Consider the following 19,501-nt stretch of genomic DNA (forward strand, 5'->3'; position numbering starts at 1 on the left):
TTTAACGTATTTATGATGTACTATACTCTGTCTGTTAGAATGACATTTAATGCTATAACATTTGATGATGACATGTTATGACATACTATGTGTTTTTAAAACTTTTTATGCCATGCTATACTAAGACTTTTAATAGATTTTATAAAGTTCTGCCGGATTTTACTTATTTGATGTCGATGTGAGTCCAGTTTACGGCATAACACCAAGCGATCCGGATCCGGCTGCAAGCAAGGTGGGCATGTCTGTGTCACACTGAATCTGTGAAATCCATAAAATAATAAACATTTTTCTCCCCCTCTTGATTTTTGTCAGTGGTTTCTTCAACGACCCTTAGTAGCTCAAAGCACTATTGAAAATAAAGTAAAAAACCAATAAATTCATCTTGCACATGTTGTCTATGGGTACATAAAGAGGAAAAAGAAACATTTCAGACAAATTAGGAGGCAGCCGGTAAACATTTTATGGAGAAAACAACCGTTTATGGACTCCACTCCAATGACCCCTCATGCATGTTTACTCCTCAAGATTACAAAAACTGCAGGAAAACAAACTGAACCTCATTTAAAGTTTAAAGCGTGTAGACGACACTGCGACGCACAACTCACATCTATACTTGACGCAAATTGACGCAATTGCAACATATACACTCATCTCACATCAGGTAGTGACAGCGCCATTGCTCCTTACGGTGACGATTGTGATTGGTTTAAAGAAATGCCAGTAAAAGGCGCCCAGATAGTTCAATTGGTAGAGTTGGAGCCCAAACATAGAGGTTTATTCCTTGACGCAGTAGACCCTGGTTTGGCTCCAACCTGCGGCCCTTTGCTGCACGTCATTCTCCCCGTCTCTCCCTTCCATGTCTCCACTGTTAAATAAAGGCCTAAAATGCCCCAAAAAGAATTTTAAAAGAAACAAATGCCGATGAACCAGAGCACGTTTTTCTCCCATCCCAGAATGCTTTTTGGACTCGGCAGACCCTCATACGCGGCGCTGTGGAGGTAGATTTGGTAATGCGAGATTATGACATACTAAAGAAGGTTTTCCCCGATGTCACGTTCCGGGCAGTAACCCGGCTGCGCGGCCACATTGGAGATACTCGGTGTAAACAACTCAACGGAGTACAGTGGAGTATTGGGCACTTTGGAAACTTTAAGTGAATGCAGCCATGTCTTAACAACAGAAAAGCATCCAAGATGCAAAGGCATGTAGGGAAGTACTTGTACCTCAAGAACAGACGCGATATTTAGAGAAATTACAGTTTATTGGCGGTGCAAATCCCTAGGAGTTGGCTCTCTCTTGTTGTGTCCATGACGACCCGGTGATTCTTCCTTCAGTTGCATATCCCAATACAGCTAGTATATACGACCTGCTTTTCTCGTCGAGCCCATACAAAGCTGCAGAGTCCTCCAAAAGTTACGAGGCCTATAACCAGATGGTGTGTGGATGAGTGTGGGAGACGCAGAGCCAAGTCAACGATCGTTGTGTTGTGAAGGCCAAACTAAGTAATGCAATAACGTCTTTAATCAACCTAACTTTAACTGTGTGACATCATTGCGGTACTTAAGGTGAAGCAAAGTGACTCTCCATTTTTTTTAATCTAGGCCTACACCCTACACTACCTGAGTGCGTTTGAGCGTTGCCAACCACAAGCGCCTCCTTTCCTCTGATAACTTCCGGCATTCCGGTTTCTGGTTTTGAATAACTTTTAAAGGTCGATAAAATTCCAAATGTTTTTTCTCGGTCTGACCTATTGTTACAAACTAAAACACGGCAATAATAACAATTTTCCTTGACGATGTTCGGGATCTACTTCAGCGCCTGTGTTTTGTTGTGATGCAGAGTATCTCCAAAATGGCGACTTCCGGTCTGGTGACACGTCGTGAAAACCCTCTGTACCATGACTTTTTAAAAACCTTTTTACGACATACCATTACTATGACTTTGTTTTTACTTTTATGAAAAACTATACAATTACTTTTTTTTTTTTTTTTTACTTTTGACATACTATACTATGACTTTTTATACAAATTTATGACATAATGTGACTTTTCAAAAAAACATTTTCATGACTTTTAAAACTTTTTTTGACATATGTTATAACACTGACTTTTGGGGAATTCTCTTATGAGAATTTATATACATCACTATGACTTTTTGTGACCTTTCAATGTTTTTTTTAATCCCTACTCTTATCAATTATAAGGTTTCAATCAGTAACAGTAAATTAAGGGTGTGAAAAATATGGAGGTCCAAACTCAGATATGTGGACATTTTATTTTAATACATTTTATATGAAAATAGTGTCGCAGACTTATACAACGTTTTTTGCTGTACAAAGGACATGTAGATGATTTCCCTACTGAAAACATGAAAGATCCAAGTAGCTGAAAACAGGAAGGAGCATGAAATAAAATGAGAAGCGTTGACACTTCCAATAACGTTAGCTGGACTTGCCATGAGGTGGAATGTAATGTGGAAAAATTAAATGTATTGTATTGTATTGTGTTAAACTGATACTGAATATGGATGTAAAAAAAAAAAAAGCTAACTGATTTAACAACACTTTGAGCCACCACATCTGTATAGTACACCTTCTTTTTAAAATCCAGTAGCAGCCAGGCAAGTTAACAAACAAACATGAGCACAACACCTAAGAGTTTAACTTTTCCAGCCTCCAGTCAACATCCTGGACTTAATTTCAGGAGGAAGCTTGATGCTTTATACTTTTCACCCTGTAGAGGTGATAAATTGTTTAACACATCCGGAGGAGGTTCAAAAGTTTTATCAGATATAGTTGAAAGGGAAATAATGACAGAAGAATGAATAGATTAATTTTTCCTTTAAAACATTACAAGTATGTACAAAAATAGAAACTGCCATTGCATTACAAATCAACAAACTCTCAATGAACTTGTGATGATACATTAAAAAAAATCCACAACTCTTCCTCTTGCAGATGGCATCCTCAACTCAGCACAAATAATAAGAACAAGAAAAGGTCAAAAGCTCATAAAACATGTATTTACATTCTGTGCACGGATAAAACCTTGTTCTTGTTATAGTGTGAAAATGGCATGACTGTTGTAGTCAGTCATTTTACTTTCTATACAATCCTCAGATCTCTTCTCTCAGAACAATTGTAGTTTGTTACAACATTTACAAAAGGTGTAGTATGAAACATAAGACATTACTTGCACGTGCTGTTCAACAGCAGTTCAACAACTAAGAGAAAACTTAGTGGTACCATGAAAAGGGCAACATTTCTATCTTTGCCTCAATAAAACTATAATATTTCAAATGCAGGATTAAGGGTTGAGTATCACAAAATGAGTCGAGTTGTAGTGGATCTATTTAGTGCGTGAACGCTCAGTGATGCCTCTCCATACACACACACACACACACACACACACACACACATACCAAGGAATTCTACAAAAACGGACCTAAACAAGACGCAACTTCCAAAACTGGTTATTAATGTTGCAAATTTTAAGTGACAACAAAAAAAATCATTTTTTGAGGAATTCCTGTCTCACACAGTAATGTCACTGCTTTACTACAGGTAAGTCAAACATATTCCCTTTATAAACATTACTTACATACTTAAATACATAGCATCGACTGATCTGGTTGTTAGTCTTCTACCCATGTAGAAAACAAACCTAGTCCGTGGTCACTCATTTTAAATTCAGAGCCCTCTCACCGATGAAAGGTTCAGACTCTCAGATCCAACTTAGTTGCACTTTCGGATTTAACAAAATCTAAGACCTTCTTCTGTCGACCTCTCTGTCACAGCTGGCCTCCCTCAGCTCTGATGACGCAGTTTTAGTCCTGTGTGTCAATTTGGACCGTGCTGCGGTTTGTGTTCAGGGTTGGGATGGGCAATGGAAATCCATAAACTGTCAAGGAACAATTACTGCAGTTTTTCCCCCTCCATTTTTCCTTTTGTAATTTGAAATGTATGTTTCGTAGCATAATGTTGTCTTGCTGTACGTCTGTTTCCTGTTCCAGCTCAAGAGGCTAAAGGTCAGGGAAGCGGCTAGGGTCTTCTTTATAGTCGTTAGGAATGGTAAAAATGGACTGATCAAACTCATCATATCGAAACTCCTGAAACGTCACTGTGGCTGTGATTGTAGGGAAGACAGGGATGTCTGCAGGGAGACATAAGCAGAATGACTAACTATATCTTTGGAAATCTTACAGGCATGCTTTTATTTTGGTATATCTGTCATTGTCTGATTTCTTTCCATATTTTTAATGATTTCGAAAAAAAGAAATCCCTTTTAATCTATAAATCTTACAGGAGAGAATTCCATCTACCTACCCAGTTTGACAGGAAAGCCAGGGGGGAGCTTCATCTGAACAAACTCCCGGAGTTTATTAAAGTGCTTGAAGGGTGCAATCACCTCCAGAACATTCAATAACCTGGCGGAGAACAAAAACAACATATGGTGAGAGGTTACAGACAAGAAACCATCCACAAATAAACATATAGCTGAAATAAAAAAATACATATACACACATATACAGTGGGTCTCAAAAGTTTGGGTACCCCAGGTAAAAATTTGTATTAATGTCCATAAAGAAGCCAAGAAAAGTTGAGAAAATCTCTTAAAGGCATCAAATGACAGATTAAACTTTCAAAATAACAGAAAACAGAAAATGGCATCGGCAAAGGTTTTGGCACCCTGCAGAGTTTCTAGTATGCACCGCCCCCTTTGGAAAGCTGAGACCTGACAGTGTCACGGATTGTTATCAATCATTGTCTGGAAAGACCAGGTGATGTCAATATTAAGGTTTTAAATGCCCAGACTCATCTGACCTTGCCCCAACAATCAGCACCATGGGTTCTTCTAAGCAGTTTCTAGAAGACTAAAACTGAAAATAGTTGACGCTCACAAAGCAGGAGAAGGCTATAAGAAGATAGCAAAGGGTTTTCAGATGCCAATATCCTCTGTTTGGAATGTAATCAAGAAATGGCAGTCATCAGGAACAGTGGAAGTTAAAGCAAGATCTGGAAGACCAAGAAAAATATCACACAGAACAGCTCGCAGGATTATGAGAAAAGCAAGTCCAAACCCACGTTTGACTGCATGATCCATCCAGAAAGACCTGGCAGACACTGGAGTTGTGGTACACCATTCAACTAAGGAAGAGATACTTGTACAAACGTGGTCTTCATGTAAGAGTCATCAGAAGAAAACCTCTTCTACGTCCTCACCATAAAAAATCTGCTTTTGAAGTTTGCAAATTAAAGGAACATATAGACAAGCTTGATACATTATTATGGAAATAAGTTCTGTGGACCGATGAGGTTAATGTAGAACTTTATGGCTGAAATGAGCAAAGGGACGTTTGGAGAAGAAAGGGCACAGAATTTATTGAAAAGAACCTCTGTCCAACTGTTAAACATGGGGGTGGATCAATCATGCTTTGGGGCTGTATTGCAGCCAGTGGCACAGGGAACATTTCACGAGGAAAAGGAAAAGTGGATTTAATAAAATTTCAGCAAAATTTGGAAGCTAACTTTATGCCATCTGAAAAAGCTGAAGTTAAGGAGAAACTGGTTTCTACAAATGGAAAATGATCCTAAACACACCTCAAAATCCGCGGTGGATTACATCAAGAGGTGTAAACTGAAGATTTTGCCATAGCCTTCACAATCTCCTGACCTCAACATGGTTGAAAATCTATGGATAGACCTTAAAAGAGCAGTGCATGACAGACAGCCCAGAAATCTCAAAGAACTGGAAGACTTTTGGATGGAAGAATAGGAAAAGATACCTCAAACAAGAATTGACTCTTGGCTGGCTACAAGAAGCGTTTCCAAGCTGTGATACTTGCCAAAGGGGGCAGTACAAGGTATTAACTCTGCAGGGTGCCAGAACTTTTGCTGACGCCATTCTTTTTGTTTTCTGTTATTTTGAAAATGTAAATAATGTAAATAAAATCTAACTTTTTGTAACATATTATACAAATGTATGATCTGTCATTTGATGCCTTTTGGAGATCTTTTCTTGGCTTCTTTATGCACATTAATACAAATCTTTACCTGGGGTGCCCAAACTTTAGAGCCCCTCTGTATGTACATATTTACAGAGTACAGGCCAAAAGTTTGCTTACACCTTCTCATTCAATGAGTTTCCTTTATTTTCATCACTATTAACATTGCAGATTCTCACTGAAGGCATCAGAACTATGAATGAACACATGTGGAATTATATTTTTTGCCTGTACTATATAACCCTCATGTTGTCCTTGGGTCAAATTGACCCATTTTCAGTTAATGTTTTTTTTGGTCACAAATGGGCCCTCGAAATAAGCTGAAAATGTCAACATTAAAAATATCCCAAAACATAAAAAAAGCACCCATAACATTGAAAAAGTGACAAAAATGTCAGAAAAAGCAATAATGTTTAAAAAAGTGACCAATGTTATTTTTTTTTTTATGGTTGACGGGAAGACAACAAAAAGGATATATATAGATATATATAAATATAACCAGTAGCATAATCTCTCTCTCTCTCTCTCTATATATATATATATATATATATATATATACAGATTATTTTACTGGTTATAAATGGTAAGTTCTTAGATTTTGCATATTGGGTGCCTTTAGTTCTTTTTAATAACAGTCAGGATGCTAAGTAAAAGAGAAGACTCACGATTCGATGCCCAGAGGGAAGTCTTGACTCATGGCTATTGTGGCTTTGAAGTTTTTCTTGCTCTCTTTGCAGACCAGCTCTCTTCCCAGATGAGGAACTCTGAGCAGACAGAGAGAAGCAAAGTGTCAGATTGTAGCTGCGTTTTAATATGCAGAAATCTTCCACTGTATGTTTTTCCATCTAAAAACAGCCGATAAGAAATTTTTGTTGTTTTCAAGGAAATAACTTGTTCTGCTTTCTGTCACTCATGTTCTCTTTGCTGAACAGTAACTGGACGTGACTCTTATCAGTCAGAGGAAATAACTGGCCTTGAAAAGTGCAATTAAACATTCAGTGACACGGAAACTGAGATGTTTACAAATGAATTCTTCTTTAAAATGAAAAAATACATATTAATGCATGTGATGTGTGCGAGAAGACAACATAGTCTACAATGTGTATGGAAATTACATAAATACGTAACAATCATGCAGCAATACATTTACCATTGAAATTTCTTAATATCTAATTGATGTCTAATATCTTAAGTCTAACTTTCCATCTTTTTAGAGAGGGAAACTAAAATAATGGTTAATTTTCAAAGGACAATCAGATATTTTGTTCCTTGATTCACAAACACAATATTTGACAGTAACATAATTTTTTTACTCAATGGTCTGGATTCCCCTGTAAGACCTACTTTCCAATGTCAGCAGTGATGTATTCTACCCAGGATATAGTGTTGGGTGAAGGAGCAGTTAATGATTGCCTCCTCGTAGGCTGAAGAGCAAAGAGAAAACAAAAACATGTTAAGGGCAGATCTAAAGACTAAACTAATGCAGGGCCACACAGAAAAAACACAATAAAAAACAATTCACACTGATGTCAGACAAAACACAATGATTCCTGATTAAACTGTGAACATTCTAACATTATGCTTAACCTGTTTCCACTAAGTGGCATCTCTACATTTAATCAGTGTGTCTTGATTTTGTCCCACAGCGATGAAATGATCATCACAGGCCACAAGATGGCCCCGCTGCATCACTAACCTTACAGTAACGTCAGTTTGGCCTTTTAAGCCTTGCAAATGGAGGGGTATGATATAAACTGAAGCTTCTGGCCCTAACCAACCAATACATTCATAAATTTATTCATTCAATAATGCGTAGTTAAATTAATATAATTTAATACTACACTATGACCACCCCAGACCTCTCAGGTCATCTGGGACAGGTCTGCTTTCTGTCCCCAGAGTCAGAACTAAACAGGGGGAAGCAGCGTTCAGTTTCTAGGCTCCTCATATCTGGAACAAACTTCCAGAAAACTGCAGATCCGCTGCTACTCTCCGTTCTTTAAAATCAAGGGTGAAGACCTTTCTTTTTGATCTTGCCTTTCTCTAAATGGTTATGTTTAATTTCTTATACCTCACTGTGTTTTATCTGTTTTTTATTTTTTATTTGTAACTGTTAATTCTTGTGTTTTATCGGTTTTTATTTTTTAACAGTTTTTTAAACTAATTTTGTGTAAAGCACTTTGAATTGCCCTGTTGCTGAAATGTGCTATACAAATAAAGCTGCCTTGCCTAATACACCGCTAAACATCTGATACCAGAGACAACGTACTATTTCACACGTGTTTTTTAATCTAGCTATGTACATATTGAGCTTACTCCTGAACAGCAGTGTTTCTGCTCTTAATCCTTTACAGGAATAAAATACTGCAAATACAACAACAATAAACAGTAACAAAGAAAAGCAGTAAAGACATCACCTCAGACTGCAAACTTTCTGTTTTATCTACAGCTCAAGATGAATGTTTGCTGAGGTAGGTACTTTTCAAATTAAGGCAGTTTCTGTATTTATTTTTTGTTGCTATTCTTTTTCTGTTTATTTTCTTAGCTGCCTCAAAAAGTAAGTTTGTAACATTACATGCATTAGCAAAAGCAGAAACCTTGAGGAAAGAACTCTGGGCACAAACAGCAAGATAGACAAAAAGACATTATGTAAAATAAAAAGTCAACCAGATAAAAACATGTGGGAGTTTCCTCCTCCTTTCAAATAAGCTAAGATTTCTGAGGAAATCAACTGTAAAGAGTTCATCTTTAGCGTCTCTTCAAGATTGGATCTGCTTGTGCTGACCCTGAAATAGAACTCCAGTGAGCTCCATCCGGTTTCTCCTTTCACCTCTAATGATCTTGCCGTTCTTGCCAAAGTTCAAACGCACCAGCTGACCTTGCTTTTGTAAGCCATGGTTAAATAAGCAAGTAGGGCAGAATAATGTGGATAAATGTGGATGACAGGACACCTGGCTGTGCCTAGAGTCAGCCGTGTGTCCTGTGAATACAAATGGAGACAATATCTTAGATCACCTTCATATCCACCTACACTGCAGTCATCAAAGAAATATGTTTTCACGGTGGGCTGCGGCCATGTAACGTGCTTGCTCTTACACACCGTGTGTAGCAGCACTGGCGCATTGTTGTGACGAGGACAGAGTGCACACAGCCTGCCGAGGCCCTGATCTGCTGGTATGCCGCTTCCACTTCTCCATCATTTCATGGCACCGGGGGTTTTAGCCTTCATCCATGTGATCAATATTGTCAAGCCCTGTTCAAAAGCGCCCCATGCCTCCCTGTGTCCACAGCTCTCCCTCGCTGTGGTAAAAACAGCTACGTCACACCAGCTGGTTATTTTCTGCTCCACCACTTTCCAAGTATAATCTTCCACTGGGGCGGAGGGCACATCGACACTGAGACCCACTAAAACACAGGTTTTCACTTTAAACATGAGTGGGCATTAATTTAAATGAGTGTAAAAACACTGACAGTCAACAGAGGACACTGATGAGACAAAGCCCAGCACAGAACAAGGGTGGGTGGGGTGACAAAACACAACCAAGCAGTTAAAAGGCACCCATTGAGTGTTGAGAGCCTTTGACTTCACTGTGTGACTGGCTTTATTGTTGTATGTTTAGACAAGGGCTTGCTAAGCAAAGTCTGGAACATACTATGGGGGGGTGGTGAGTGGGAGAGTCATCCCTTTTAATTTGAAGGTGCAGCTTTGTAGCTTTCACTACTAGGTTAGCAGTGCGGGGACTCAAATAGTGCATTTTGGATGAGAATGGAATTTTGGGTGAGGTGTGGGGGGGGGCTGTCACAGTGATCGGGGACAGCTTTTCATTTTGTTTTGATGTAAGAAATAAAAAAAATTCAAAGTAACAACAGCGGGGAGTCAGACAGGAATGTTTCAATAAACCATGCAAAGTTGATTGACAGGGTCTGGCAGGAAGTCCATGCTGATTCTACAGGATGTATCAATGTACAGATACAGTAGTGAGAACTAGGGGGGGGGGTTATTTTGTTTGAGACTCATGTCCTACCCCAAGGTTCCAGCAGGACAGGACAGTTTCGGGACTGGACTGGTGGTTACTCTGCAGGCATAAGTAAACAGGATGTTTATCGAAGTTCCTCGCAGTGAGTCACAAAGTAATTTAACATGTGCATCTTTGGTCTAAGTGTCCAGCTGCACTCTATTGGTTGTTTCTTCTATGTTTCACTCTGAGGAAACCTCAAATACTTTTTGAAGACAAAGGTTTAGGATGTCTGAGACTGTGATCTATCACAGCAAAAGGCCCAAAAGAAGGAAACTAAAATTACATGAACAAGTTTAACCGGGTTTTGCTGATACAACTTTATCGCTAAATGAGAACCTGTGAGAAAAAAACTGGAGTAGATATGTAGATGAGATACAATGCAATAACTAAATCCAATTTAGTTCCTGTAATATAGTTTCATGGGTTAAAACCTATTCTTTTCTACTCCGAGGGTAGTACTTTCTGGTAGGTAAGTGTTGCTGACTGTTCAGAGAATCACACTGTTTTTCTTTCTTCTGTGTGTGAATGTTTAAAACGCGGCCACAGTTTTTTTTGTCAGCGTTCTAATTTGCCAAATCACATGCTGTGGAATACAGAAAAGATACATTTAGTTCCTAGTTTGGTTCCCTAGGTCCTTGAGCATCTTTGTCAAAAAAGGCCAATGATGTCCAATTAATGAAACACATAAGAAATTGTAAAACATTGTACCCTAAAATAAGTCAGAGTGATCAGAAATTCATAATCTACAGCATTCTGATCTATTGTTTCCTGCCGGAGGCTGCAGACACTACACACTCCCTTAAACTACAGATTGTACTTTCAGTTTCATAACAGGACTATAGGAGTCAGTAAAGATGTTGTCTTTTTTTTAGGAAGGTCAAGGTAGATGTTGGTCATATTGGCTCCCGTGTAATGTCATGTTTTCAACGTGCAGGTTTCAACACCAGTCTACGATAGGATGTTTGTTATGCCATGTTCCGTGGTGCCCAATAAAACCCAATAATCACATCATGGGTGATGATGTTGGTATTGTGGATTCTCTGGTGGAAGTCTCTCTTTTTCCACCATCACCCTGCTGAAATGACAAGTGACAAAAAGCCATATTCAAAGCCTGACTCACCTCAAAGTTCTGCTCTATGAGATTTCCTCCTTTACTCAGACTCTCCATAATGGCTTTGTTCCTCAAGATATCCTCCTCGCTCAGATGCTCCCGTCTTTTCCTCGACTCGAGCACCAGGCCGTTCACAGAGTAGAAATCTGCCAAAAAATTTCCCACACGCTCCTGGAGATAGAAGAAACACTTAGAAAAGTCCACCTGCTGAGTCACCAATTTCCCTTTAAAAACGCATGTCAAAGAACAAAGGAGCGAGAGGACAGAACGCAATATCCACATAACTCATCCACCACCTTCATGCCCCCTGCCCTGTCTGTGTTGTTGTTTAACTCTGGGCCTACCACCTGTGGATCCCTCCTGGGGTTATCACTGGTTTATTTACTGTATTTCCTTTCTGAGATGGGAGATATAACATAGGGAATATATCAGGAGACTGGATGGAGTGTACAGCAATGAATAGCAGAGCTGTAGTTCTGAAATAAGAGTCAAGCTACAACAAATTCCAGACATTTCACATCCAGGTGAAACTCTGTGACCCACAGCTGACTTGGGAAAGGTTGTAGTGGTGGCAGTAATAATATAACAATATACTGTAAGTACTACAACAACAAACACCAACCGTCTTGTCCTCTCTGAACAGCCAGCCGGTCTGTGCCCTGGAGAAAGTGATGGACTTGGTGGAAAGTGTGGCGGAGTACACATCGCTGCTCATCAGAATGTCCACTTCCTCCTCTGTCTCCATCTCCGACTCCTGAAAATACAGGACAGTTTCAGGAAACTACAGAAGAATCAACATAGGTATGGACACTCAGAATGTAGTTGAAGGAAACCATTACTAATGTCTGTTGGTTCCTCTAAATCTTTGATAAAGAGCAAGACATCTTAACAACTACTTTCCAGATTGCACAAAAATGTGGCACGAGTATTCATGCTCCCCAGGGGCTGATTGAGATGACAGTGGTGAAATCACTCTTTCTGTAATTTCACCGTCAGGTGTACATTTTCTAATTGCAGTTAACATCAAACTATGAAGGAACACTGCCATGTCGGTCAATAAAGAGATTCATCAGAGGATAGACCTTTTTGATTTTAAACAGTATTTCTGTCATCACCATCAGAACAAACCACACAGTTTTAGCCCCACAACCAAAAGTTCACTAATGCGGTACAATTAAAAAAATTAAATGATTAGTCAATTCAAAGAACTTAATCAGCAACTATTTATATAATCAATTGATCAATCAATTAATAGTTGTTTTTAAAGCAAAAATTGCTTCTCAAATGTGATCGTTTTCTGCTTTTCTTTGTCTCAGGTGACAGGGAACTAAACATTTATTTGAATGAGATATTTTAATATGGATGTGGAAAAAAATGAAACCTTTTTTTATGATTTTTTGACATTTTGTAGACAAAACAATGAATTGAGAGAATATTTGGTAGGTTACATCAATGATAAAATAATGTGCATTGTAATGAATAAATGTAAACTTCAGGGGCCGCAATCTTTCAGTCTTATATTTTGGCATGTATCACACACCTCGTGGTGTATCCGCTGGTAGACTTTCTGTTCGTTGTCCAGCACAACAAAAGACTCGGAGGGGGTGGCATTGCCATTGAAGATGAAACTGAGGTCCCCACGCTGACACTTCATGTCTGTGAAGTCTATTAGGGTAGTGTCCAATCTACAGACAGACAGACAGAGAGAGGGTTTAGTGTGGGTACCTATTCAAGAAAGGACGAGACAGCCAAAGAAGAAGAAAAGAAAACGAGTTGCACTGACAAACTTTGGCCACATCCAAGACTCCAGCCAACAGTGTCAAAACAAAAAGAAAAAAACTGTGATGGATGTCAACACCTTGGCTTTGAAAGTTTAAAGACATTGTGTTTGGTAATTATTTAACATGGGAGACCACCAGAATGTTTCCAGAATCTTTTTTTCTTTTACTTTGCCATATTGGGTAGTCCTGGAATGAGTTACAACAGCAAAGAGAATAGCTGATCTGCTTGTGAAGACCAGACATAAAGTGGTAGGTGCTATGAGTAGGTATTACAGGCCTGGCCAGAGGTGGAAAGTATTGAATTACAATTACTTGTGTTACTGTACACAAGTGTGTTTGTGTCTGTGTACTTCTTTTTAAAGTAGTTTTTTTTTTTATCTGTAATTTAACTTTCACTTAAGAATGTTTTGTTTGAAGTATTGTACTTCACTACATTTTAAATCACATCCGTTACTGAGTAAAAAAAGAAAAATGCAAGGAAAAAAACGTGCCCCGGAAACTACTATATATTTATATATATTATATAAGGGTTCTCATTGTGTAAATTTGTTTGTATTATTACTATTTTTATCATTATTATTATTTTTATTATTAAGAATTCTATTTTTCTATTTCTTATACTTTATGTGTATTTTTTCTCATATATCTACCTGTATGTATTTGTGCTATTCTGATATGCGTAAAAACAAAAAGAACTTTGAAGCTGCTGTAGCACAGGAATTTCTCCAGTGTAGGATTAATAAAGTCTATCTTATTTTATCTTATCCATTGCAGTGAATGATGGGCAGGATAGGCAGGGACAGTTTGTGTTCACTTCTAGTTTGCGAGACCACTTCGGCTTCAACTGCAAGAAAGACAACAGCTTTGGCGTAAGGCAACAGAGATCAAACTAGCAGCTTATAAAAACCTCCACATTAAACATGCGCAAGTATGTAGAGGTCCGTTAAATACTAATTGTACCATTACAGTCCCGCCAGTTTCATAATGAAGCGAAAAACATTTATAACTTCTCATAATAACACAGTAGCACTAGAATTTAAATTAACTTGCTGCAAAAAAAAATGTCTGTCAGTCTCAACTCCAGGCTAATAAGAGGGCATTTTGAATAACAAATTAAACATCCAGGAGCAGTTTCAAGATAAAGACATGCTCCACATCAAGGATATCTCAATAAAAAAAAACATATGTGTATGTACTGGATAAAGGGCTACCCTGGTTTGTACCCAGTAATAAAACTAGAATCCAAGTTGATGTCTTTGCGTATGCCTTGGCTGTGCGAGCTGTAAACCTCAAGACTGTGGAACGCCGCTTGGTGTTATCTTTTTGCCTATAAGGCCATGAAGAACAGCAACATGGATTCCAGCAGGAGATTCATTGTTGTGACTATGTGTCATTGTGCGTCAGAGGGTGATGAATTTCTTCTGACAATTCGACTTGCCTGATGTTGAGGCCCTGCTTGTAGATCTTACAGGCATCTGAAGGCAGGATTCTGGAGAGCAAAGGCACTGAAACATGAAAAGATACAGTAAGGAAATGTAAAATGTCTAAATTTAGAAAGCTCACTCAATAATGAAGACCACCATTGTCTTCAAAGCCTCAGTAGCGTATAGCTCTGTAGACTAGAGGGCCGTTTAAAGTATTTCGCAAAATATTTAATAAAGATCTGAAGTAACTAAAAAGCAAGAAACTTCCCTCACTGTTCTATCCCTGCTCAAAACTACAAAAAATAAGTCCAAAATAATTGTGTGAAGGACTGCACTGAAAAAAAAGGAATCCCTGTGACAGTCTCAGATCTGTGAGGCTTGTTAAAACCATATGATTCTCTAAGCACATACATCTTTACCTCTCTAACCTACAAATATTTGTATTTTTTACACAATTTCCATTTACAAATACGCTGTTATGTAACCAGTTCAGTTCAGTTGCTATCATGCCTCCATTACATAATCTTGCCCTTGTCAATAATTAAAACAGACAGAGTGAGTACACAGAATTCGGTCCTGGCTCACATTCTGAGGCTGGACCTGTGCAGATTAAGCAAATGCTGCTACACCAGTACCAGCAGATACATTTAATGCTGCGGGAAAACAAATTCTGCCTCAGGTATCATCAGATATGTCTGAAATAATTATATGAGGAGGGTGGTTGATGGGTGGTGTGCCAGTTTATGTCCGGTAGGAGGAGTCGTTTTCAGCCTGTGGCCACTGGTGACTCAAATAGTCAATGTCCCTTATGGCACAGAACAAACACAAACCAGACAGACTCCATCACATTTACCGTCTCTAACACATTCTATTGTTGGTTTTCAGACTACAAGATTACTGCCCACACATGGCTCATTTCCAGATTGGATAATGTCTGCAAAAAATGACATTTTCTGCCACTGTCATAAAACATTGTACAGTGTTGCTTGACTCACCCCAACTTTGGAAGTCCCAGTGAAGCTCCAAGTAAAAGTCTCCAAGCTTCAAATGAATACAAAGAAAATTCAATGACAAGTGAAACTAGATGAGCGGCACTGCGACATTAGGGGCATAGAACTGAGTAAGGCCTACTTACCTCTTTCAGGGCTTTCAGCAGCTTGGGCCTCTTGTCCTCCACAGTCTCCCTGGACTGTTGCTTTAGCTTCCTCAGCAGCGCTGTGACTGAAAGACAAAAACAAACCTCTAAACCTTTCACTCTCCACAGGAGTTTTTCCCGGCTTGCTTCAAATTTGCATTGGTTAAACCATTATTGAAGAAACCAAATTTGGATATTAACTCGTTGGAAAATTATAGACCGGTCTCTAATTTGGCTTCCTATCAAAAGTCTTTGAGAAAGTCGTCTCGAATCAGCTTTTAAAATATTTGTCATGTAATAACCTTTTTGAGTTGCTGCAGTCTGCCTTTCGAGCCAAACATTCTACTGAAACAGCACTCACAAAGGTGGTAAATGATCTGCTACTGGCTGCTGACTCAGATTTAACATCTGTCCTTTTGTTATTGGATCTTAGTGCAGCTTTTGATACTCTGGACCACTGTATTTTATTGGATAGAGTTGAGAATTATTTCGGCATCTCTAGCCAGGTGGTTCAGTGGTTGAGATCCTACCTTTCAGAAAGATCTCAGTGTGTGTTTTATAGAAACGCATTTTCCGATCCTTCCCCACTTCAGCATGGGGTTCCACAGGGTTCAGTCCTTGGTCCCTTGTTGTTTTCATTATATTTAGCTCCACTGGGTCAGATAATTCGTTCTTTTGGGATTGCTTTTCATTGTTATGCTGATGATGTACAAATATATATGCCGGTTATTGCAGGAAATGCATCCAAATTGGTTGAGCTGTAGACTTGCTTGGCTGCTGTGAGAAGCTGGTTATCAGCAAACTTCCTGCAACTCACTTCAGCCAAAACTGAGATGATAGCTATAGGACCACCTAGATTAAGTAATTTCTATGACAATTTCACTCCGTCCATTGATGATTTGATCATTAAGTGCAAGGACAGATTGAAGAATCTGGGGATAGTTTTTGATTGGTCACTTTCATTTGACTTGTATATTAAGGAGGTGACAAAAGTAGCCTTCTTTCATCTCCGAAGAATTGCAAAGATCAGATCAGTTTTGTCCCTTAAAGATGGCGAGGCCCTTATTCATGCCTTTGTTACATCTAGACTAGATTATTGTAATGTACTGTTCTCGGGGCTGACTAAAAAAAGTCTGCGAGGTCTACATATGGTCCAGAATGCTGCAGCACGTATTCTTACTGGATCATCTAAATACAGACACATAACTCCTGTGTTGGCCTCACTTAACTGGTTCCCTGTCCAGGTTAGAGGAGATTTTAAGGTCTTAGTTTTAACTTATAAAATAGTGAATGGCCTTGCACCAGTATATCTGCCTGATCTGTTAACTTCTTATGTGCCTTCTCAGTTGCTGCGCTCCCACGGGTCAGGATTGCTGACTGTACCAAAGGTTAGAAAGAAAACAGTTCGCGCTCCAACCTTAAGGAACTATGGTCTTCCAGTGGATATCAGACTGTCATGTTCAATTGGGGTCTTTAAATCGAAGCTTAAGACTTAGTTATTCACCACTGCGTTTGAGTCCTAAATGCTAATTTATCTTTGATGTATTTGTATAGAGTTATTTACTTTTTTTACTGTCTCAATTTTACATTTTTTGTACTGTTTGTATTTAAAGTGTATTCTTGATGTAAAGCACTTTGATGGAAAGCGCTCTATAAATAAATGTATTATTATTATTAAAAGACAGGAAATGAGTGAGACCAAAAGAATCATCAATTAGGCAGATGTTTTAGCTTGATAAATGGGGGATAAATGTTTTGCTATTGTTTTGGAAAACATCCTTATTTCCATGGCATGTAAGCCAGCTTCTCTTTAATCATGTTTAGTTGGCTGAGGAAAAAATAATTTCACTTATACAAGCTGAACCTTCCTCACTTTTAGGTAGAGTTGCTCTCTTCCAAAATTTGCTTTTTTGAGAGCATCTGCATTCTGAGTGCATTGCAGTCCCTCCCTACTTGTTTTAATGTAAAGATGTTATGGCAGTTTTTATATGTGAGCAGGTGTGCTTGCTTTATTCACAAAAAAAACAATGTAAAAATCCATGCTTTATTAAAGTAGCACTGTACCGGAAACTGTTTTGCAGGGCAGATTGTTTTCTATGTGTAGATTTTGCCCCTTCAACATGACAAAACTGATTCTGTGTCATTGTGAGGGCTAACGCTTAAGCCTCAACGTACTGTGTGTTTTTTTTTTATCTTAGGAGCTGTCTCGCTATGCAAATCCTCTAAGCAATCCTCTCAGTGACATGCTAAAGGAATAAAACATGCGATATACAGTAACGATGGCTTTTGGATCAGACATGCATTGACTTCTAGGGGCCTGATGGGACACTCCAGCAGCAATGGGCCAATCACTGCACACTGCCTGCAGGGATCAAAATGTTTCCAGGAAGTTCAAAGGAAATAAGCCTGGCAGATATGGAGCTGCCTACTAATGAGCTATGCCTTTAACCTCTTTAAACCCTTTAACAACCTGGGGGAGAGACATACGCACACGAGACTTTTAACCATGACGGGCCAGATTAACAAGCATTCACAGCTCTTTGACCCATTGGCTGCAGGAGACTTGCTTCTTTATGCAAAAAAAAAATAAAATAGGATCCCCACCCAAATAGTAAATATGTATTTACATGTGATTAGCTAGTTAAAAGGGGAGTGGGAGCATCAGTTGCTCACTAAAATAATTGGGTTGCTTTAATGAAGCCAGGGGGGGATTAATTTACAACACAACTACCACTTATAAACTAATGGGAACAGTAATAAAAAAATAAAAATAAAATGTTTGGCTTGTGAAACCCAGACTGCCCTACATGTCGCAATTATTGTCTTCTTGTTCCTCCCGATGAGGCAGCACAGAGGGGGCGAAGAGCTCAATGGCATAGGAAGGCCAAATTACCACACACACACACAGTACAGGACGAGGGTGTGATTTTGGCCTGGCTGTCTAATGAGTGTGGACAAGCTCTGGATGGGGCTCCTCCTGATCCTTGCTGCCTCTCAGCGGGAAGGTTAAGAAAAAAAAAGTACAATCCCACCATCTGCCCACAGACCACCCAGCTGGCACAGGCCAAGAAACCAATGCTGCCACGCTGAAGGAGCTAATTCACCCAGATAATGATTAGGGCGCTTTCCTGACATTAATTAGGTGAGTGGTCTCAGTAATTTCACCTCCACACTTTAATGAAAAGAGTCAGAGTCGGGACAACTTTGTGTAAACATCTCCAAAAACCGCCACTATTTAACAATAAGCCTTTGATCGAAATGGAAAACTGCGGTTGGCAGGTCTTAAACAATAAGCAATGTGTTGTATTTTATCAGAATACCGAAATCAGCAGAAATGCAGAACTGAGTACACTTCAATATCTATTTATTATCTATTTATCGCAAGTAATATTGTTATCGCGATATTCAACGTTATCGCATATTGCATTTGTTCCTCATATCGTGCAGTCCTAAATGTAATAGGACTTCACTTTGCGATGAAACCTACATTATTTGACTGTAGGTCTAATACTATACGTACTCGAATACAGGCTAGGCACCAACACAAATTGTCTTTACAATATTACACATTTTCAAGATGTTGGCTGTTTCCTACCTAAATTGGCTGTAAAAGTGGACTAACTGATTCCACATTAACAATATCAAACCCTAGCCAGTTGGTGGTGATGATCACGGCGCACCTGGGCTGACCTCAATGCTCCTCCAGAAAGAAAGAAATAGAAAAATAAATTTCAAAAATGATATCACAGCCATTCCTTTGAAGGGTGAATTCCTTTAACTACAGATTAACCACTGATGGTAACCGTGCCCTTAAAAAGAACAACACTTCCTTTTTGATACTGTCAATCAGAGACAGTGGCTTTGATACCACAGTATAAAAATAATAACATGAAGACAAAAATGTAATCTTTCCTTATCACTTGGCAATGTATAATATGGTCAAAGGTTCTTTAAAATCAAGAATAAGGCCAGAAACAATAAAAGAAAGCCCGTATAATTAACATTGACATGACTGACAGCCTTTAAAC

At 38.8% G+C, this 19,501-nt stretch overlaps 1 protein-coding gene across 2 annotated transcripts in view; it reads right to left on the reverse strand.

Moving 5' to 3' along the window:
- Positions 1-3,929: 3,929 nt before the first annotated feature.
- The window catches only part of LOC117951043 (ankyrin repeat domain-containing protein 13C-like), a 32,942-nt gene continuing 17,370 nt past the window's right edge, over positions 3,930-19,501 (reverse strand). The window contains exons 4-14 of one of the 2 annotated variants that reach the window (XM_034882524.1): positions 15,474-15,559; positions 15,334-15,379; positions 14,353-14,419; positions 12,674-12,818; positions 11,756-11,887; positions 11,143-11,304; positions 10,029-10,079; positions 7,348-7,427; positions 6,669-6,767; positions 4,325-4,425; positions 3,930-4,151 (exon numbers count right to left, since the gene is read on the reverse strand). In XM_034882524.1, coding sequence (XP_034738415.1) covers positions 4,021-4,151; positions 4,325-4,425; positions 6,669-6,767; positions 7,348-7,427; positions 10,029-10,079; positions 11,143-11,304; positions 11,756-11,887; positions 12,674-12,818; positions 14,353-14,419; positions 15,334-15,379; positions 15,474-15,559 — 1,100 coding nt within the window. In that variant the 3' untranslated portion in view covers positions 3,930-4,020. The remainder of the gene's footprint in view (positions 4,152-4,324; positions 4,426-6,668; positions 6,768-7,347; positions 7,428-10,028; positions 10,080-11,142; positions 11,305-11,755; positions 11,888-12,673; positions 12,819-14,352; positions 14,420-15,333; positions 15,380-15,473; positions 15,560-19,501) is intronic. The other variant, XM_034882525.1, reaches the window with a different exon arrangement.

The sequence above is a fragment of the Etheostoma cragini genome, chromosome 9 (assembly GCF_013103735.1).
Source record: "Etheostoma cragini isolate CJK2018 chromosome 9, CSU_Ecrag_1.0, whole genome shotgun sequence".
NCBI lineage: Eukaryota > Metazoa > Chordata > Actinopteri > Perciformes > Percidae > Etheostoma > Etheostoma cragini.